General features: G+C 37.8%; 1 protein-coding gene across 1 annotated transcript; it reads right to left on the bottom strand.

The window, feature by feature from the left end:
* Positions 1 to 4,850: 4,850 nt before the first annotated feature.
* Positions 4,851 to 21,478, bottom strand: LOC127454748 (proteasome subunit alpha type-3-like). Its single transcript, XM_051722126.1, has 11 exons — positions 21,340 to 21,478; positions 20,477 to 20,559; positions 16,422 to 16,545; positions 15,980 to 16,081; positions 14,048 to 14,121; positions 10,347 to 10,419; positions 8,000 to 8,065; positions 7,534 to 7,580; positions 7,202 to 7,269; positions 5,138 to 5,202; positions 4,851 to 5,056 (listed from the first exon to the last, which is right to left on the bottom strand). The coding sequence occupies exons 1-11, from the start codon at positions 21,358 to 21,360 to the stop codon at positions 5,012 to 5,014; spliced, it is 768 nt and encodes a 255-aa protein (XP_051578086.1). The 5' UTR covers positions 21,361 to 21,478; the 3' UTR covers positions 4,851 to 5,011.
* Between the last annotated feature and the right edge of the window lie 2,223 nt (positions 21,479 to 23,701).

Raw genomic sequence — 23,701 nt, 5'->3', positions numbered from 1 at the left:
CGGGCATTGCGATTGGCTGTCTGCTCAGTAGGCCAGACTATGGCGCGTAAATTGATTGGTGTGCACGAAAGCGGCGCTGCAAATGACGCCCTTTCATTGGTGTTCTTTGATTCCCCCACTCTTTGCAAATAAAACAAATTCATGCTGGTCTCCGATTGGCTGCACGTTTCCGATGCTGTGGCTTCCGCAGTTCTGATTGGTTGTATTGACTCAGAAGTCCCCCGTCTGCTGAGTCCATTGGCTGTAGTGTTTCATGGGAACGGAGCTTCATTTCAGAGGGAAAGCCTTTGCTCAGTCTGCGCATGTCGCAGTGAAGGAAACATTCGCCATTTTGTACCCAACGTAATTATTTTCGCATTCTGGACTCGGAACCCGTGAGATTTCGCGGTGAGCCCCGTGACTGCATGTTGTCTTTCTAGTAAAATTCTGAAACTTAAGCAATATTGTAGCGTAAAGATGTTCTATATGGGATTTGCATCGACACTGTTTAACAAATACATCATTATACGATCGTGTAGAAAAGGTCAATTGAAGACAACAGTAATGGCGTCTTCATGTCGTTGCTGAGGACAGCATCTGACGTCATGTGTTTGTTGTTCACATGACCGGAAGGGAAAGAAGGGGTGTCACGGTAATCTCTTTAAATAGCGTGTGTGACAAGCTTGCACTAACTTGGACATTGTCATTTCAAATCCGCATGGTCTCAAAGATTTGTTATTGAAACCTATTTTAAAAACTGCATTAGACTTAAAATGACATTAAAAGCATCACTATTCAGATTTAAAAAAATGTGTTGGGTGTTTTAAAAAGTGTCACAGATGTTTGTATTGGTTTGATAACGGAGTTTATACACTAGGAACTTACTGGACCAGTAGATACAACTGTTGCTAGTGTTAGTATAATGGTAGTTCAGCTGTGTGCAATTTTATGGGTAAAGAACATCAGAAAATAATATATAATTGTACAACATCTACCCATCGGTACAGTATGTCTGTGCACTGCAAACTGTCTCTATTGTGTTCTGTGTAGTTTGTGTATCGGTCAATAGATATATAAGTTTATAATATATATATATACACACACACACACACAGGGTTGCTGCAAATGTAAGACTTTTTAAGACCTTTATCAAGACCAAATAAACTAATAAAATTAATAACGTATCTCCATACCAAAACAAAAAAAAAACACAATCTCAAAATAAATCATGTATCACAGACTCTTAAACAGGCAGGGCCTTAACATTGCTTTTCAGTAAAACAGGGTAGGCTATATACAAGTTTAAAATACTTGGGAGATTTGATTCATAGCGTGGAATTTTTAACTTTAAAGGCACTTTAACTTTTAAAGACACCGGGGACTCTTATTTTGAAATGTTTGCGCTTCACTGCTTCCAGCTGCTCATTCAAACAAATTAGGGAAATAAAATGTGCACTCCTACAATAATCTACAACTTATTACAATATAAACAGTTAAAAGTAAACGTCATATTTCATCAACACTACATCAATATCAACAGTGGATCTTTAGTGATAGCTTGTCATAAATTTACGATATGGCCTAATGATTGTGAACTGTTCTGCAACAGCTGGAAATACTGACAAGCCCCCGCGTTAGGGTTGCCACCCATCCCGTAAAATACGGGATCGTCCCGATGATGCGTCCGTATTGAATCAATACGGGATGCGATTTGTCCCGTATTTAAGCTGGTCAGATGGCATCACGGTGAAATCGTTCCAGATCGCCAATTTAACATTGATATAAGTTGTTAAATGTGCCTACAGTGGGTAAGGCACCGTCTGAAAAGTCCACACATTGTACTGAAACGTGCTAATACTGTGGAGGGTGTGGTAAGGGACTGTCTGAATAGTCCACAAATGGTGGTAAAACTGAAGTTTTTTTCTATATAAATGTTCAATATAGATCAAACAATGTATGAATACAATCATAAAGACAAGTACAGGTGAAGGAAAAAATAAAATAAAAAATTATAAAAAAAAATATATGTATAAACCATCCAAAATGTATATATAAATAAGATAAAGACAAAAAAAATCAGAGAAATTAAATATATTTTTTTTATGAGTCATGGGTCAGGAAAGTTCTCATTTTAGCATATAAGAAAGGATATACAATTTTTATTAATAACGCATATTAACTCAACGCATTTATTGCTAAAACTGTGAAGGATGTGGTTAGGGGCCGTATATATATATATGATTTTAGCAGACCCTTTCTTAAAACAACTACAAAACTTAAGCCTTTGACAAGAAAGTAAACAACAGATACCACAAAATCATGTATATGTCCAATGCTAGATCACTCCATATAATTAAAACTTATGTAACTTTTTCAGTGTTAAAATACTTTAATCTATCCCAGTTTAATATGCAGGGAAAACTATAAGTAAGCCATTCATAGGTTAATTTTCTCAAAAACTGTAAACACTGTGTCTCTGTGGCGCTATAGAAATTCCTGTGTTTGTTTTGAGAGACCCCCTTAGACCCGCCCCAACAACATTACTCAACCAGTGGTGTGAGTTGGGGGTGGGGCTATCTGATTGTTTGAACAACTGTAGGCTAGGAGTGTATTCAGAAAGCTCTATTGAAAATTTTACAATTTCTCACAACTTTAAACACTCTCTCCATGGCGCTATAAAACTTACTGTTTGTTTTGAGAGACCCACCCAAACAACGTTACTCAATCAATGGTGTGAGTAGTGGGCAGGGCCATCTGACTGTTTGAACAAGCAATTCCATTCTGTGGTGCTAGTGTCGCAGAAATTACATACAGTTGAAGTTAGAAGTTTACATACACTTAGGTTGAAGTCATTAAAACAAATTTTTTGAACACTCCACAGATTTCATATTAGCAAACTATAGTTTTGGCAAGTCTACTTTGTGCATGACATGAGTAATTTTTTTCAACAGTTGTTTACAGACAGATTGTTTCACTTTTAATTGACTAGATCACAATTCCAGTAGATCAGAAGTTTACATACACTAAGTTAACTGTGCCTTTAAGCAGCTTGAAAAATTCGAGAAAATTACGTCAAGCCTTTAGACAATTAGCTTCTGATAGGAGGTGTACTGAATTGGAGGTGTACCTGTGGATTTATTTTAAGGCCTACCTTCAAACTCAGTGCCTATTTTTGCTCAACATCGTGGTACAATACAAAGAAATCAGCCAAGACCTCAGAAAAGAAATTGTGGACCTCCACAAGTCTGGTTCATCCTTGGGAGCAATTTCCAAATGCCTGAAGGTACCACGTTCATCTGTACAAACAATATTACGCAAGTGTAAACACCATGGGACCACGCAGCCATCATACCGCTCAGGAAGGAGACGTGTTCTATCTCCTAGAGATGATCGTAGTTTGGTGCGAAAAGTGCAAATCAATCCCAGAACAACAGAAAAGGACCTTGTGAAGATGCTGGAGGAAACGGGTAGACAGGTATCTATATCCACAGTAAAACAAGTTCTATATCGGCATAATCTGAAAGGCTGTAAATCAAGGAAGAATCCAATGATCAAACTGCCATAAAAAAGCCAGACTACAGTTTGCAAGTCCACATGGGGACAAAGATCTTACATTTTGGAGACATCTCCTCTGGTCTAATGAAACAAAAATTGAACTGTTTGGCCATAATGACCATTCTTATGTTTGGAGGGAAAAGGGTGAGGCTTGCAAGCCGAAGAACACAATCCCAACCGTGAAGCATGGGGGTGGCAGGATTATGTTTTGGGGGTGCTTTGCTGCAGGAGGGACTGGCGCACTTCACAAAATAGATGGCATCATGAGGAAGGAAAATGATATGGATATATTGAGGCAACATCTAAAGACATCAGCTAGGAAGTTAAAGCTCGGTCGCAAATGGGTCTTCCAAATGGACAGTGACCCCAAGAATACCTCCAAAGTTGTGGCAAAATGGCTTAAGGACAAAGTCAAGGTATTGGAGTGGCCATCACAAAGCCCTGACCTCAGTCTGATAGAAAATTTGTGGGCAGAACTAAAAAAGTGTGTGCGAGCAAGGAGGCCTACTATCCTGACTCAGTTACACCAGTTCTGTCTGGAGGAATGGGCCAAAATTCCAGCAACTTATTGTGAGAATCATATGGAAGGCTACCCAAAAAGTTTGACCCAAGTTAAATAATTTAAAGGCAATGCTACCAAATACTAACAAAGTATATGTAAACTTCTGACCCACTGGGAATGTGATGAAAGAAGTAAAAGCTGAAATAAATAATTCTCTCTACTATTATTCTGACATTTCACATTCTTAAAATAGTGATCCTAATTGACCTAAGACAGGGAATATTTTCTATGATCAAATGTCAGGAATTGTGAAAAACTGAGTTTAAATGTATTTGGCTAAGGTGTATGTAAACCTCTGACTTCAACTGTAGTTCAGCTTTAAAACTGACTAACCACCTGGCAAGGGCGAATACACAATGAAAATTTGGATTTCTGGTTAAACTTTTCCTTCAACACCTACACGTTTTTAAGTACCATTTCATGCATGTTAGCTTGGGTTGCATGATGTCAGGAACTATAATTATACTTGTAAATATATATACTTGTGGCTCCTAATGCTGGTGATTGGCACAACTAAAGATAACCCTTAGTTAAAGGTTCAAAGACTGTTTATCTACACTCAAATGCAGAGTATTGTCATAGCTGGTGCCCATCCTAATAATATATGCATTTTCCTAACAAAACATGCATAAATATCATTTAATGACGAACACAGATTTTCTGAGAAACAAGGTGGATCCGGTACTTAACCTTGCTGCCCAACTAATGAATGTAATTATGACAATTTGAGAGTATGATTCAGAGTTTCATTCAATTTGATAAACTGTATTTATTTGTAAGTTTGAGACCTGCAAAAAGGAAAACACAGGACAGCATTAGTCCATTACAAAACATAAAAAAAACATTTAATTTGTCTGTAGAGCCGAGAGTTGTCAGGATGTGTGAAACATGGTAAACAGGCCGTGAGGCAAATGTTTACATGTTGTCTTCATCAGAATCATCCTCCTCCTCCAGGGATTCCTGTAGGAACAGAAACGTGAGAATAAGGCAACATTGAAGAGCGGTTCTGTTATAACACTTACCAGTAGAAGAGTAACTTACTTTAGCATATTTCTCAGCCTCCTCTTTGATGTCTTTAGGGACAAGCTCGTGCCTTCCTTTTGTGACTAATCAAGAGAGGAATAAAAGAGATCTATATAAATGAGGTTGACAATGCCAAAATTCATCTGGCTCAAACTGTGAAACAGGGGTCATGAGGAATCATTTTCACACATGAATTGGCCACCACAGAGTCCTGACCTTAACCCCATTGAAAGTCTTTGGGATGTGCTGGAGAAGACTTTACGGAGTGGTTCGACTCTCCGATTATCAATACAAAATCTCGGCCAAAAAGTTATGCAACTCTGGACGGAAATAAATGTTGTGACGTTGCATAAGTTTGTCGAAACAATGCCACGATGAATGCGCAGTAATCAAAGCTTAAGGCAGTCCAACAAAATATTAGAGTATGTGACTTTTTTTTTTTTTGGCCAGGCAGTGTATTTCTCATTCAAGTCAGCATATATCTGTAACACTTCTGGTTCACATTAAATCTGCCAAACCTTAAATAGCAGTATTTAAGAGCTGTCCAGATTGCAAGCTTTAAAAGACACCTATTTTCTTTCAATGAGTAGTTTTTAATTAATTGGCTTGAGAACTGTCCATCTGTGTCCTGCATAACTGCTACAACTCACGACCACTACAAGTTACGCCCCCTTTAAATAACTGCCGAAATACTAAAGGAGCTCCAAACCGCATGTAAAGACAAAGTACAGATCCCCTAACCCAACATTTAAGCCCAAAGTATACTTTGGTTTTGACGCGAATGCTTAACGTCTGTGTACAGCCAAACACTAGCCTTCAAAGTATACTTGATTTGACTGTGCACGCATACACAGGCAGATGGTGCATGCATGCTACAACATATAGGAGAAACTGGATTATTTCTCCTCAGGAGTTTAGACCCATAAAGATGTCTTTATAGTCCTTCAGATTGGAGTTATTCATATATAGGTATCTCCTGACCTCCTCACACTCTTGACATGCACATCCACTGTTGTTGTTTCCAACTTTGTCTCCTAATGTTTACATCTTCTAGCGCTTCTTCATGAAAGCAATAGCTCAATTGTGAGTGTTGCCAATTTGTGGGCCCTCTAATTAGTGCAAATGATTCCAGGCACACACGCTTTCTGCGTGTTTAGAATACGCATGTGTAATGCGTCCTGTGCAAGTATACTTTGGGCTTTACCCTAACCATAGGTGGAAGTGCCGCCCCCATTTGGAGTGGGCCCAACCCCCTTCTGGACTAACCCTCCCCTCTCTGGAGTTTTCCCACCCTCTTTTGGAGTTACCGCCCCGTTTCAAAATCTGCAGCAATACGTACTTGGAGATTTGCGACAGTTGGATGGCACATTCATACACTGTGTTTGTGTTTATTTGGAGTCCTGTAGTAACCCTATACCTATACCTACTCATAAATGTATCCTTAACCACAATTATATAAAAAAAATGTTTAGTAAAATTATAACATTTACTGCAATGTAAAAGTTCTGTTGAATGCAATCAAATCACTGTATCACTAGATGGCGACAGTCAGGAGAAATATGATGAAAATATAATGGAATAGATGCTAAGCTAAAATGCTAACCGGTTAGCTTGTGAGCTAACTGGAGAAAACAGAACAATGTTCAATTTCACCATTTATGTTTAATAATATGATATGTGAAATATAATTCAAAAAAGTTATTCTTTGTCTTATTTACATAGTTAAGACAAGAATCATACAGCGATTGCATTGGATTTGAAAAGTTCTTTCAGCCAATAGTATGGCTTTGTGATCCAGGGGGGGCATTACGTGGAGTGGGCGTGTTGTGTAGGGGGTGTTCCTTATCTTGTGGGACAGAGACATACCAGTATACGCTTGGCCTGATTACCTGTCAACTTTAGTTTAAAGGGTTAAAACTCAAAAAGTTTAATTATCTGTATCGGCCACAATGAGCTGTGAATTGCCGATTATTTCATAATCGATAAATTCCATATCGATGCATCCCGATCAAGAACCTATCCCAAGATTTAAAAGATAATGAAGTTTTATGTTGACATTGGACAACCAAAGGCTGTCAATACCTTCTCCAACCCAGCTGAGCTCCAGCTCGAAGGCTTTGTCTTTCACCTCATCATGAACAATATAGATACTGAGAAGAGAAAAAAAAAAATTAATAGAACTATCAAATTGTATAAACGTAAAATGCTTAATTTGGCATGGGTTGCTTCATTATTACACTATTGTAAACTCAACATGCATGTGCTGACATGTATGACATTACCAGTTAAGGAAAAGAAGTTTGACAGGTTGTGCATTGCCATATGGCTACAGCAATTTTCCCATGGAACTCTGCTGACCTCGTGTGTTGGCTGTGTTGAAATACCATTCTGAGTTCTAAATAAAATGCACTCACATTTTTGCGACCTCCTTCACCAGTTCTCTGCAAGTCATGTCTTTCATCTGCAAGAAATAAATCTTATTTACTTCCCTTTAGTTTTTAAAGATATCCAGGAGATAGTTCTGGACTGCATCTCCTAAAGATATTATATCTGTATGAAAAATTATATAGGTTAATGTTACCCAAAAATGAAAATTGTCATCATTTACTCACCCTCATGTGGTTCCAGACCAGTATTTATAATTTTTTTTGCACTGAACACAAAAGGAGATGTTAAGAAAAATGTCACCATGAAAGTGAAAGATGACTGTAGTTTAGAAAGACATGAGGGCAAGTAAATGATAACAGAATTTTCATTTTTGGGTGAACTCTCTCTTTAATTGTAGAACAAATTGTACATTAATTGCTGTATTGGAAGGAATAACATTTTTTTACTCCATTATGGATACTCGTTGAAAATCACTAGGTGTAATACACCTACCTGTAGTTTCTCGATTTCTGTCTTAGCAGCTTGCTTGGCTTTCCCAATAGCACAGCCCCAGTAACCCTTACAAACAGACACCAAATATTAATGTACATTCAAGATATAGGCATTCTATCTGCCAGTAAAAACAGGGCCAATACAGACAATGGAGGTTCCATTTAATAAGCATAGAATAAGAGATTATCCAATACTCATATGTAATCATTATCCAGTACTACATATGATTTGCAGTGCCTGTTGTCAAATGGCACTGATATATATATACACACACACACACACACACACACACACACACACTCACACTGGCCGCCAAAGGTTAGGAATAATGTAAAGATTTTGCTGTTTTGGAAGGAAATTGGTACTTGAATTCACCATAGTGGCATTCAGCTGATCACAAAGTATAGTCAGGACATTACTGATGAAAAAAAACAGCACCATCACTATTTGAAAAAAGTCATTTTTGATCAAATCTAGACAGGCCCCATTTCCAGCAGCCATCACTCCATTAACTTATCCTTGAGTAATCATGCTAAATTGCTCATATGGTACTAGAAAATCACTTGCCATTATATCAAACACAGTTGAAAGCTATTTGGTTTGTGAAATTAAGCTTAACATTGTCTTTGTGTTTGTTTTTGAGTTGCCACAGTATGAAATAGACTGGCAAACATGGCAAAAAAGAAACAGCTTTCTCTAGAAACTCATCAGTCTATCATTGTTTTGAGGAATGAAGGCTATACAATGCTTGAAATTGCAGAATAAACTGAAGAGTTCATACAAAGGTGTACACTACAGTCTTCAAAGACAAAGGACAACTGACTCTAACAAGGACAGAAAGAGATGTGGAAGGCCAGATGTACAACTAAACAAGAGGATAAGTACATCAGAGTCTCTAGTTTGAGAAATAGACGCCTCACATGTCCTCAGCTGACAGCTTCATTGAATTCTACCCGCTCAACACCAGTTTCATGTACAACAGTAAAGAGAAGACTCAGGGGTTCAGGCCTTATGGAAGAATTGCAAAGAAAAAGACACTTTTGAAACAGAAAAACAAAAAGAAAATGTTAGATTGGGTAAAGAAACACAGACATTGGACAACAGAGTGTTATGGATCTTAACCCCATTGAGCTTTTGTGGGATCAGCTAGACTGTAAGGTGCGTGAGAAGTACCCGACAAAACAGTCACATCTATGGCAAGTGCTACAGGAAGCGTGGGGTGAAAGGTCACCTGAGTATCTGGACAAACTGACAGCTGGAATGCCAAGGATCTGCAAAGCTGTCACTGCTGCACGTGGAGGATTTTTTGATGAGAACTCTGAAGTAGTTTAAGAAGTTCTGAACATGTTTTTAAAATTGTAATTTTTCACGTTATTAATGTCCTGACTATACATTGTGATCAGTTGAATGCCACTTTGGTGAATAAAAGTACCAATTTATTTCCATAAGAGCAAAATCTGTACATTATTCCAAACTTTTGGCCACCAGTGTGTGTGTGTGTATATATATATATATATATATATACACACACACACACATATACATATATATATATATATATATACACACACACATATACATATATACATATATATATATATATATATATATATATATATATATATATATATATATATATATATATATATATGTGTGTGTGTGTGTGTGTGTGTGTATATATATATATGTGTGTGTGTGTGTATATATTATATATATACACACATATATATATATATATATATATATATACACACACACGTTTTGAAACATGACTGAAATGTTTCACATGATCTTAAAAATCTTTTGATCTGAAGGCGTATGCTTAAATGTTTCAAAAGAGTTTTGTAGACAAAAATATAATTGTGCCACCATATTAATTTTATTTCATTATAAAACTAAAATTTAATAAAGTAAAAAAAAGTTTTTAAATTGATGACTTGGACCAAGCAATAAAGAAACGAACTTCTCAACCAACTTCTTGAGGTATCACCCTGGGATGCTTTTTAAACAATATTGAAGGAGTTCCCATCTATATGCTGGGCACTTATTGGCTGCTTTTCTTTATTATTTGGTCCAAGTCATCAATTTCAAAAACTTTTTTTTTTTTTAATTAAATTTTAGATTTATAATGAAATAAAATTAATATGGTGGCACAAGTATATTTTTGTCTACAAAACTAATTTCAACCATTTAAGCATATGCCTTCAGATCAAAAGATATTTAAGATCATGAGAAACATTTCGATCACATGTTTCAAAACTTTTGACCGGTAGAGTGTGTGTGTGTGTGTATAGATATATATATATTATTTTTTTTTTTTTCCACAAAAGATTGGAACAAATCTTACATATGAAATCCCAGAGGGGTCGACCATGTAGAGCTGAGGACCGTCATCTTCATCATAAGACCCAAGAATAAAACTGCAAGAGGTAAATAAATAAACCACTGCTGTCTGATAAGTATGGGCATTTTGGTCATTTTGTCTACTCGAGTACTCGAGGGGCAATGACATGTACATAACTGTATATAATAACATGTATGCCAAACGTCTTTGGCTGCTGCATTGCATCTTGTTGTACCAGTGTATCGTCTATTCATTATTATAGGCTGTTATAAAATAATCTATTACAAAAAGATTGCATAATCAAACTATAATTCATCATATTTTGTCATTACGTGAAGATTCGCTGCCCAACTCAATAAAAGTGCACAACACGCGTCTGTCTGTTCTTCCTTCAGGTTACCGTAGTAATCTTAGTAAGCGTTTTTTAGTGACTGTCTGAAACGTCTATTTTCAAATCGCGGTTGGCTTAACAGGAGACACCATAACCATCGCATTTTTAATATGCGTGTTATGTTGAAGTTCAGTTTTGAAGACGCTGTATTCTGTTCAATTTAGCTGCGCTCTATCTATCTGTTTGAAACACTCGCAGTGCATTGAGTCCACTGCCACACGCCTGGTGTGTGTGTGTGTTCGCTCCTGTGGGGAAAGCCGCGATGCTCCGTATTGTTGTTGCTGTGATGATTCATTAAGCGTTCCATTCAACCCGGAGAGTCAGAATTCCAATTTTCAACTGGGGAAGTGCAACGGAATTACACTTTATGTCGGACTTCTAACTTGGAAACTCGTGCGGAAATCTTCAACTCCCATTTCGTCGAGATGCAGGTGTGTGTTACTTCACGCAAACATGTCGGCACCCATGGCAGGGAGGTTTACAGTCAGTGACAAACATTCACTTAAAGTAAGTCAAAGTTCTTACATTAATAATAAAAGGTGTTTAGCAAATGTTTTGCAGAGACAGGTGTTCAAAACACAGTTAATTACAAACACTTTTTATGATCATAACAATAGCATTGCAGCGTCGTATATCAGTTTGGTTGCTATGAGACGTCTCTGATAATCAATGTACCCCTCAAAATCACAACGTAATCGATCTCAAAATGTAAAAAAAATAAGCTCCCTCTTTGACACGTTTGTGTTTAGTTGTCAGGTAATTGTCACTGAATTTCGAATTAAGTGAAAAGTCACATCATGCATGATCACCGTCGATCATCGTTTTCATGATCTATCATAGTTGCCACGTCCGAGTACCTGAGTACTCGTGCCCATCCCTACTGTCTGACTGACGAGGACATGTTCTACATGTCTCAGATTCTAATACTGAGATTAAACAAAGGCTACATTCACAACACAGCTGAATGTGACCCAAATCTGATTTTTTTGTAAGGATGTTCACATGAAATTTTAAATGTAGACCATACCAGATACTGGTCTGAACAGCCGATGCATCACATTGACCTGTATGCATATAACAAACCCCCGGCATGTTCATCATTGTAATATGAATAACGAATTAAATTGCAATTAAAAATATTATTAGCTGTTGTTTTTGTTTTTTTGTTGTTTTTTTTGTGGATAGGACAATTAATGCCTTTATATCTAATATTACACTGCCTGGCCAGTAAAGTTACATACTCTAATAATTTATTAGACCGCCTTTAGCTTTGATTACGGTGCGAATTTGTCGTGGCATTGTTTCGACAACCTTATGCAACGTCACATTTATTTCTGTCCATAGTTGCATAAATTTTTGGCCAAGATCTTGTATTGATGACGGTAGAGTCAAACCACTCTGTAAAGTCTTCTCCAGCACATCGCAAAGACCTTCAATGGAGTTAAAGTCAGGACTCTGTGGTGGCCAAATCATGTGTGAAAATGATTCCTCATGCTCCATGAACCACTCTTTCACAATTTGAGCCCGATGAATCTTGGCATTGTCGTCCTGGAATATGCACATGCCGTCAGGGGGGAAAAAATCAATTGATGGGATAACCTTATTACTCTAACCCATTCAGTACATCCATGTGGTCAGCTGACTTAATTTTATTGCCTCATAACATTGCTGAGCCTAGACCTGACCAATTGAAGCAACCCCAGATCATAACGCTGCCTCCAGAGGCTTGTACGGCGGGCACTATGTATGACAGGTGCATCGCTTCATGTGCTTCCCTTCTTACCCTGACGTGCCCTTCTCTTTGGTGTAGGGTAAATCTAGACTCATCAGACCACATGCCCTTTTTCCATTGCTCAGTCCAGTCTTTATGCGCCCTAGCAAATTGAAGTCGCTTTTTCCGATTAGTCTCACTAACAAGTGGCTTTCTTGTGGCCACACGGCTGTTTAGTCCCAATCCTGTAAGTTCTTGTTGCATTGTGCGTGTGGAAATGCTCTTACTTTCACTATTAATCATACGTCATCCAACATGGTTGTTTAAGAAATGAGAAGCTACACACTGCATCAGTTAGGGTTAAAAGAATTGTTGCCAGCTGAAACATATTAATCACTGCAATAATGATCCAATCATAGGCTCTTAAGTATCTGCTTATTTAAATCCAAACGGCAAATTTTTGGGGGGTAAAATCCAAATGGCGAATTTTTCTTTTTTTTTTTCTCCATGTGTATGTCAGCAAGTGCTAGAGAAAGACAGTCTTGATGGATAAAGTATTTTTAAATAAAGTAATTTGCCTTCGTATAGTTCAGTTTAATTATCATCAAAGCTCAAGAGTATAATATTTAGGCATGTCATAAAAAAAATCAATATATAGATTACTGATCAGCACGTTATTTTATCGATAGATTTTTGAGGCATCAATATATTAACATCAGCCAACATTTAAATTAGAAGCTTAATTTGCATGCTTTCAAACTCACTCAGTTGGGCTACTGTTTAATGTATGGCAAAATGCCACTGGGAGACCAAAAGGGGGGGGTGAGATAGCATGTACTGAAGCAGGTTGCAAGGCACAGGTATCACAACATAGGACGGGTATTTTAGAGATCCTCGCACAGGATGCATACACAAAAGTTACAAATGTTTTTGTACATCTTCAAGAAGGAAATTTATGTTGATGAGTCTGCATGTTAGTGTATGAAACTGGTGTAACTGCGCAAACTGAACTATTAGAAATTATGCAATTTCTCTGGATGTATCTTTGAAGAGGTTTCATTCAAGCTGTCAAACCACAACGTATTTGTAACTGAAAATACATTATGTAGGCTATATGAAAGATACAGATACACAATATATTATCCCGCGATGGCTAAAGTAAATAATCTATGTCCTTTGATATTGATTTGGGTTGAATTTCATGGAAAACTATACGAGTTACGCTCCGTGGCGCTGCAGATTTTTGAGCAGCGGTGTGCATGAATCTTCATAGAAATATATTTCATTAGAATTTTAGAACGCACCATGTCATCCACCAGACACGTCTGCTGTGCTACCCCGTTTAATTTACCCTGCCGCTCACACTTTACCAAAGTCGTGTTGAGAAATATGTTTGAAAAGACAAAGACTATTGTGCAACGAGTAGCCCTATTTATATATTTAAAAATCCCGATATATAGTGATAATCATGTGGAAAATCTTCTGATTGTCGTTGCGTGAAAAAATCAGATTTGAGCCACATTCAGTGTGAATGAAGCCAAAGCGTCAAGCTTAAAACACCAAAATAATGTGACACAAGAAATGTATTTACAGAACACCTACCTGCATCCAAAAGGCCTCACAGCACTGTATAATGTGTATGCATGGACATACATAGCCACTCTGTCTGCAAGATGCTGTTTGGATCATGAGAGAGATGTCATTTCAGATTTGATAAACAGGAAAATGTATTCTGTTTTATATATGTGACTGTTTGAACTTACTGACTGATTGGTTATTTATACTATACACACCAATCAGCCACAACATTAAAACCACCTGCCTAATATTGTGTAGGTCCCCCTCATGCCGCCAAAACAGCGGCAACAAAAATCTCAGAATAGCATTCTGAGATGATATTCTTCTCACCACAAGAGTGGTTATCTGAGTTATTGTAGACTTTGTATGTTTGAACCAGTCTGGCCATTCTCTGTTGACCTCTCTCATCAACAAGGCATTTCAATCCACAGAACTGCCGCTCACTGGATGTTTTTTGTTTTTGGCACCATTCAGAGTAAATTCTAGAGACTGTTGTTCATGAAAATCCAAGGAGATCAGCAGTTACAGAAATTCTCAAACCAGCCCATCTGGCACCAACAATCATCCATGCGATTATCTATTCAGCCAATTGTGTGGCAGCAGTATAAGTGCATAAAATCATGCAGATATGGGTCAGGAGCTTCAGTTAATGTTCACATCAACCATCAGAATGGGGAAAAAATGTGATCTCAGTGATTTGGACCGTGACATGATTGTTGGTGCCAGACGGGCTGGTTTGAGTATTTCTGTAACTGCTGATCTCCTGGGATTTTCACACACAACAGTCTCTAGAATTTACTCCGAATGGTGCCAAAAACAAAAAACATCCAGCGAACCGCAGTTCTGTGGACGGAAATGCCTTGTTGATGAGAGAGGTCAACAGAGAATGGCCAGACTGGTTCAAACTGACAAAGTCTACAGTAACTCAGATAACCACTCTGTACAATTGTGGTGAGAAGAATAGCATCTCAGAATGCTATTTTAAGATGTGGGTTGGTGCTGTTTTGGCAGCACAAGGGGTACTTACACAATATTAGGCAGGTGGTTTTAATGTTGTGGCTGATCAGTTTATACTTTTCCTGTCAAAATGCATTTATTTCCATCTTAAGAAAGAAAACAAAAAAAATATGTAACAATATAATGCTTATTTAACATTTTCCAAACAAAGGCTTCCACAGTGCAAAGACAGAATTGCACTAAAATAGCACCAATTCAAGTAACATTAATCATTTCCCAAAGTCTAAGTGGGAGTTTGACTAATTGAAAGAACTAGTCCCCACATAGGTTGCATATTCATTGCGATGCACATTAAATCTTTAAACTAAAATCTTCCACAACATTAATCTGCCGGGAGACTACTGCTATCCGCTTTGTTTCAGCAGTGATGAAGCTGCGTTCATGATTCGCGTCAGGACAGCAACGCCAGCAGCACATTGAAAACCACATGAAGAGCAGTTGCAAACAAAAATGTCTTATTCTGCGTTTTGGTGATAGTTAAAATTTGGTGTGCTTCTGTGGTAATTACAATGCGCCTTACACAGGCGGAAAAATACTTGATTTCTATCACAAGTCCCATCTGGGCTTGTTTTGTACATCAAATAGCGTTACGAGCTCCATTCTTCATCATTTTATTACGGAAATGCTGTTGTGTGTGTGTGTGTGTGTGTGTGCAGAGATTCTTTTATTTACCGAGATAACCTCAGCTGCTCTATCATAGGAGAGAGTGTAATGGTCATCTAGCATGTTACCATAGAATGCCTATGGGACCACTGCATTATGCTAAGCTTGTAGGCTCACCTTGGTAGAAGGGCTCTGTGCTTATTCTTTGATCTTTATCCGAGTAAAACTACCAGAGTTACTTTTGTATTCTCTGTTATATTCTGGCTAATATTTAAATGACTTTATTTTGACACACAGCTACAGTAAAACAGGGGCTCTCTTTTCTCTCTCTCTTACCTTCAGAGGGATGTCATGGCCATAATTTGAGCGAAAGTTTGATGCTTCTTCTCTGGCCACTTCTGAGAGTGATCGAGCATCTGCTAGAAGACCAGCCACAGCCTAGAAGATTGACAGAGGGGTTTATTTATGCCCCTAGATTTTTATATTTAATGAAATATTTATACTATTATTTTGCATTTAGTTTTTTCGTTCAGTATTACAGCTGAAATATGATTCAAGAGTTCATGAAAAAGAACCATTTTGATGAGAGATAACATTGTTTGACAATTTTATTTGATTAAATTAGCTACAAGTTCAGTTTAGACTTCATTATGTCCCAAAAATTCACAAGGAACATAGTAGACCATTATTAATTCATCAATCTTAAATATTTTAAAAGAGCAAGCAATGTTGCTGGGCATTAATTACTTGTGGAAAACAGTTTAAACAATGTTCTCACCATTCCAACATGTCGATCAATATTGAAGATGCGCTTATTGGATCCCTGTTCATACAATTTGGAAAGCACCAACTTCTCCACACCAAACACGACTCCATCTTTGCAGCGGATTCCAATTGCTGTGCTGTATGAACAACAAAACATGTTTAAAACACTGGTAAATAAGACAAGCCTCTTTCCAAATTAAGGCAGTGATATAAATATGAAAACAGTCTTAAAAAACAAAGTCATTCTAAGCATTATCATATTTAATGCAATAAACCTTTTCACAGACTGTGATGATGTATTTCTGCCTTATTTAGCAGTGTAAATCTCACAAACAAAATGTTTAATACATTTTGTAAATATTGAGTGTAACTTTATAACATTATGCTTATTGTTATATTACCCTGAAATTAGTTTTAAAAAATGAATTACCACAGCTGCGAGGGGGTTTCTATTATAGCTGCTGAGAGAATGACAGTAAATTTGGCATCTTCTCCTATCTGTCTTAATCCACCGCTCTCTATTTTTTTTTTCCTCTTCTGGAAAGTCATTCAAATGTAATAGTGGATTTTTTCTTTTGGTCTGGGAGCAAATGGTTAAGTGAAAATAATATTTGCTGTGATCTCCAAATCACCGCTGTCGAAGTTTACCCTGCAAACGTTTACTTTCACGTTCCAAAACCCGGATTGTGAAAAAGGTCTATTAAGGGGAGTACATAAATACACTGATGAGCCAAAACATTGACAACTCATAGGTGAAGCAAATAATGTTGATCATCTCCTAACAAGGCCACATGTCAAGGTCTGAGTAGATTAGATGGTAAGAGAACAATCAGTTCTCATAGTCAGTGTGTTGAATGCAGGAGAAATAGGTAGGAGTAAAGACCTGAGGGACTTTGACAAGGGCCAAATTGTTATGGCCAGACGACTGGGTACGTTCTGAAATGGCAAGGCTTGTGGGGTGCTCCTGGTGATCAGTAGTGAGTACCTACCGACAGTGGTCCGAGGAGGCACAAACCGGCGACAGGGAGTTGGGCGCCCAAGGCTCATCGATGCATGAGGGCAACGAAGGCTATCCGAACCTGGTCCGAACCGACAGAAGGTCTACTGTGGCACAAGTCACAGAAAATTGTAATGATGGTTACGGGAGGTATGTGTCACAACACACAGTGCATTGCACCTTGCTGCATTGCAACAGACCGGTCAGAGTGCCCATGATGACCCCTGTCCATCGTCAAATGCGCCTACAATGGGCACTTGAACGTCGGAACTGGACCTTGGAGCAGTGAAATAAACTTGTCTGGTCTGATGAGTCCCGTTTTCTTTTACATCACGTGGATGGCCGTGTACGTTTGCGCCGTTTACCTGGGGAAGTGATGGCACCAGGATGCACTGTGGAAAGACGACAAGCCGGTGGAGGGAGTGTGATGCACTGGGTAATGTTGTGCTGGGAAACCTTGGGTCCGGCCAATCATGTGGACGTAAATTTGACACATGCCACCTACCTAAACATCCCTTTATGGCTATGGAATTCCCTGATGGCAGTGGCCTCTTTCAGCAGGATAATGCACCCTGCCACACTGCACACATTGTTCGGGAAGGGTTTGAGAAACATGATGAAGTGTTCAAGGTGTTCCTCCAAATTCCCCAGATCTCAATCCAATTGAGCATCTGTGGGATGTGCTGGACCAACAAGTCCGATCCACAGTGGCTACACCTAGCAACTTACAGGACTTGAAGGATCTGCTGCTAAAGTCTTGGTGCCAGATACCACAGGACACCTTCAGGGGTCTTGTAGAGTCCATGCCTCAGCAGGTCGGTGCTGTTTTGGTGGCACACGGAGGACCAACGGCATATTAGGCAGGTGGTCATAATGTTCTGGCTCATCGGTGTATGTGTGTTTGTATACTGTAAATATATTAATGCAGTATCCAAGTTTTTTTTTTTTCCCCCTCACCTGCTGAAGCTTCACTAATGTTTTTACCCACTTCCTGTGGCTAAAATTGGCATATATTTATTTCCAGGACGTACATGCTCAACTCGACTGCACATCCTAGCACAGAAACTGATTGTGTGGAGCAGTGCACGCTTATTCATTAGGCATGATGGATGTCCCGGGTATAATAAACACAAGAGTAGATTTACTGTATGGAGAATGAAGACTTCACTCGCAAATGGTGAGCTAGATGTGGGAAAAATACTGGCAAGCTGCCATATCTCTTCACATAGCTCGAAAACGCTCACTCACTGTGATCTGAACCAGTGTCAAAAAAAAAAAAACACGCAAGTTCGGACCGAACGGCAGCCAGAAAAAATAATAGTAATAATAATAATAGTTTTGAGATTTTAAACTTCAGCAAATTAAACTTCAGGACTCAATTTGTTTTATATCTGTACACACCGATCAGCCACAACATTAAAACCACCTGCCTAATATCGTGTAGGTCCTCCCGTGCCACCAAAACAGCTCTGACCCGTCGAGGCATGGACTCCACAAGACCTCTGAAGGTGTCCTGTGGTATCTGGCACCAAGACGTTAGCAGCAGATCCTTTAAGTCCTGTAAGTTGTGAGGTGGGGCCTCCATGGATCGGATTTGTTGGTCCAGCACATCCCATATATGTTCAATCGGATTGAGATCTGGGTAATTTGAAGGCCAAGTCAACACCTTGAACTCATTGTCATGTTCCTCAAACCATTCCTGAACAATTTTTGCAGTGTGGCAGGACGCATTATCCTGCTGAAAGAGGCCACTGCCATCAGGAAATACCGTTGCCATGAAGGTGTGTACATGGTCTGCAACAATCTTTTAGGTAGGTGGTATGTGTCAAAGTAACATTCACATGAATATCAGGACCAAAGGTTTCCCAGCAGAACATTGCCCAGAACACCACACTGCCGGCCTGCCTTCTTCCCATAGTGCATCCTGCTGCCATTTGTTCCCCAGGTAAACGACACGCACACACCTGGCCGTCCACATGATCTAAAAGAAAACATGATTCATCAGACCAGGCCACCTTCTTCCATTGCTCCATGGTCCAGTTCTGACAATCATGTGCCCATTGTAGGTGCTTTCAGTAGTGGACAGGGGTCAGCATGGCCACTCTGACTGGTCTGCGGCTATGCAGCAAGCTGCGATGCACTGTATGTTCTGACACCTTTCTATCATGGCCAGCATTTAGTTTTTCAGCAATTTGTGCTACAGTAGCTCTTCTGTGGGATTGGACCAGACGGGCTTGCTTTCGCTCCCCACGTGCATCATTGAGCCTTGGGTGCCCATGACCCTGTTGCCGATTCATCGGTTGTCCTTCCTTGGACCAATTTTGGTAGGTACTAACCACTGCATACCGGGAACACCCCACAAGACCTGCCGTTTTGGAGATGCTCTGACCCAGTCGTCTAGCCATCACAATTTGGCCCTTGTCAAAGTCACTCAGATCTTTACGCTTGCTCATTTTTCCTGCTTCCAACACATGAAATTCAAGAACTGACTGCTCACTTGCTGCCTAATATATCCCACCTCTTGACAGGTGCCATTGTAACGAGATAATAAATGTTATTAACTTCACCTGTCAGTGGTTTTAATGTTGTTCCTTATTAGTGTATATAATAATGCATTGGCAATGTACACTTATGTTTCTCTTGCCAATAAAGCTTGATATGAATTGAATCTGCCATTTGATCCTATTATTAAAAAAGTCCACTGGAAAACAGACAACTATTAATTACTGTATGTACACTGATTTTATGGCATGTAAAAATGTGTCTAATTAACTCTATTCACAAAAAAACATGTACATAATTAACTGATAAAAATAAATGTTGACTAACCAATTTCTTGCGAGGTTTTTGATATAAAGTGTAGCCTAAATGATTATATTGTTTCTTTTTATTATATTATATATATATATATATATATATATATATATATATATATATATATAATGAAACAGGATATATATATATATATATGTATATATATATATATATATATATTATAAATACATATAATCTTGTGAACATGTGCATAACAAGATGTTTCTCAATTTAATCAATTGTTAGTAATTACTTACCTGCTGTTTTCTACTGCCTTAATGGCATATTCGACCTGAAATACCCTTCCATCAGGCGAGAAGGTGGAGGCAGATAAATCATACTGGGTGGGTAGAAGACAAATGTGGTGTCAACAATTATTTTTTAGCTTATTTAAAATAAATAAATGCATTGCGTACATGGTGGTTAGGTTTTGCTTTTAAGGGCATTTACTCAATAGCACAATGTAAATAATAATATATAACCAGAGCTGATAAATACAGTTACACCATTACAGAATTAAAAAAAAAAAAAAATGTCCAGCATTATACAAGAATTCCTCTGACTGTAGTTGAGGAATGTCAAATAATAAAGGGAAGAATGCAAGAAAGACTTTCAAAAGACGAAAGAATTGTTCTGATTTCTAAATAACTCTGATTAAATAACATATTAATACTCAGAAATAATTCTACAAATCACCATCCCGGCTTTCAATCAGTGCTATGGCCAGTGACACAATGAAATATGAATCTTAACTGATAATGAAATGTACAGCAGCTTTCATGCACATTACATTTACTTTCACATTAGCTCAATAGTGACTTTTCATTTGAATTGCTATCATTGTTAGCCAGCAGTGACTCAGCAGGACAAATACTGCTGTAAACACACAATTAACCCATATAAATGAAAAGAACGTCACCTAATTAACTACATATACAAACTTTATTAACTTTAAACATGTTGGTGTAGAAAAAAACACACAAATACAGATCCTGCACCCTAAAGTTAGCCGATTAGCTTCAGAATGACACAGACATAAATATATTTTTAATTTAATCGCTCATTTAGGATCAAAGCTCATTTAGCGGCTATGATATATACAGTATATAAAGTGACTCACCCCGGTCCCGATGGAGCTCATGTTAATTCACGATGATAAACTATAAATGTGTGTAAGTTTCCACTATTAGCAGCCGCTGGCTCTACAGTGCATCGGCTCTCCCTCTGCCACCTGCGATCAACGAGCTTGCTGATTGGACACCATATCAACCAATCAGATTCACTCTGTTCTAACGTCCGCTGGCGGGTCAACCAGTCAAAATAAAAGTCTCTATTATAAAGTAAGGAAAAGTCATTTCTGAGAAATGAAGAATTTGAAGAGATATGAAGAATGTTTATGGAGTTTCTTCAAGTAATTTCTGAGCATGTGAATGATGTTATTTGAAAAGTAATACTAGACAATATATACAGTATTATTAGTATCAAATTCATTTATGAATATAATTTATTAATAATATCTACTAATTCTATATTGAAAACAGCATATATAAAAGTAAAGTGGACGGTCCATGTATGTTTTGATCGTTTGTTTTTCAATCTGAAAAGAAATAAGGAGAAACGATAAAACAATGCATTTTTTGTTTTTGTTTGTTTGTTTGTTTGTTTGTTTTCTTGAAAATGGAAAAATGAGAATTCTGCTTTGAGTTGTGGGCTTGAATATTTGATTTTCACATGTGGGTGGGCATAAAACCCCCCTTTCCACTGATTGGTCAACCCACGCCCTCATCAGTACTTCCTCAATGCCATGCAACAGGATAAATGTCCACCACTATTACAGTCAAATTTTATTGCAACTTAATATTATCTCTCTCTCTCATCAAACAACTGGACTCAGGAGTGCCTTTGACACAAACCATACTAGTCAGGGCAGGGTCTAGACAAGAGTCCGTGCCAGCTTTATTCTGTGTAGGCATGGGTATGTATGGCACTGTTTTAGAAATAGTCTATTGATGTCCCTCGCATCTGCATGCAAAATTACCCCTTAGTTTACTTAGTTTTTTTTTTTAGCTGTCAGCTATCAACATCTCTCAAAGTGCGCAACCCACGATGCAGAGTGGATAATGATTGCAATTATATCTCTTAGTATCCACCGATCCTGTGACCTGTTTTATCCCTTGTATACCACAGATTGTTAGCGACCCGGGACCTCATTCCACCCAAGCAGGTATAGCTGCAGGCCAGAGACCTCCAAAAGAGGGCAGAGTTACTCCAAAAGGGGATTGCGCCAACTCCAAAAGGGTTAAGGTTAGGGGCTCCCTATCTTTAAAGGCGGTTTGAAGCTCATGCCCCTTTTTAGAGCAATGCCTGCAGCTATACCCTTCTCATTCCACCCCCTCTACCTCACATTGCCCCCAACTCTTCTGTATTCCGCAATCTATTTGTCATGAATAATGTAACGTAAAAATGCAATTGCATAATATACATTCTTTTCTAACCACTTTTTTTAATTTACAAAAATGTTATAGGGTAATGTTATAAATGTTATATATTTGCACGTTATATTGATATAAAATCACAATATTTCGTATTTATGTACGTTATGTACGATCACAACACATCTATTGTTTTGCTATTATTATTATTTTTATTTTTTTTATACAAATGAGTAGGCCTACTCTATCATATACATTTTCAGCGGCGCAATGGGAAATGTCACTTGTGTGTTACACATGTACAGTATGTCATAGACTACATGCTATTTGTTCCTCAAGGCGGCCCTGTTGTTTTAGTGATCAACTTGATTAACACATGAATTTGACGTCGAAGCAAACAATGACGAAAGTATCGGATTCATTTTAAATTATTTGATTTACTGTCATAAATAAAAAAATGCTCCTCTCTTGGTCTTTAATTGATAAGCACAACTTTTCCCCACATATATGATACATTTGGAATAATAAGTATATATTGTGTGTAAATCCAAGTCCTTATTTTTTGATAAATGTTTGTCTGATAATATAATTGTAGTAATTTAAGGGTTTTTGTTTAATTATTCAGAATCTATCAAAATTCCAATTATTCCAAAAGAATTATCGATGGGGAGACCAGGAATAGCTAATTGTAACACTTTCTGGCTTTTGGCCGTTTATTCAGAAAAAGTTTAGCCTAGCTGTAAAATTTGACCTGTATTAGTTATGTTTTTAACTTAATCGAGTCAGATACAATTAAACTAGAAGAACACAATGTTACATTCATAACACCCATGCTGTTTAACTGTAACAGGGTCTGTGATAGTTGTAACATTAAACAAAAAAGCTCTACAATGTGAATAAAACACATCTTTATACACTAGACAAATCCTCAGATTATGAGGAAACACCATTTACAATTCCTAAGCTCTAAAACAACACTTTTTAAATGCATAATAACATGAAATATATAACAGTAGTTTGAAATCTCACTTTTAATGTAATATTTAATGA

Source organism: Myxocyprinus asiaticus, chromosome 17 (assembly GCF_019703515.2).
Source record: "Myxocyprinus asiaticus isolate MX2 ecotype Aquarium Trade chromosome 17, UBuf_Myxa_2, whole genome shotgun sequence".
NCBI classification, from domain to species: domain Eukaryota; kingdom Metazoa; phylum Chordata; class Actinopteri; order Cypriniformes; family Catostomidae; genus Myxocyprinus; species Myxocyprinus asiaticus.
This window is presented reverse-complemented; position numbering and strand designations above follow the sequence as displayed.

What these genes read in the sequence shown, in the direction of transcription:
- LOC127454748 (XM_051722126.1), bottom strand. Translation starts at nt 21,360, where the DNA reads ATGAGCTCCATCGGGACCGGG. An exon ending in AAGGCAGTAGAAAACAGCAG is followed by an intron (nt 16,546 to 20,476) that starts GTAAGTAATTAC and finishes TTGTTCATACAG; the next exon opens with CACAGCAATTGGAATCCGCT. An exon ending in ACCCCTCTGGGATTTCATAT is followed by an intron (nt 8,066 to 10,346) that starts GTAAGATTTGTT and finishes TCTGTTTGTAAG; the next exon opens with GGTTACTGGGGCTGTGCTAT.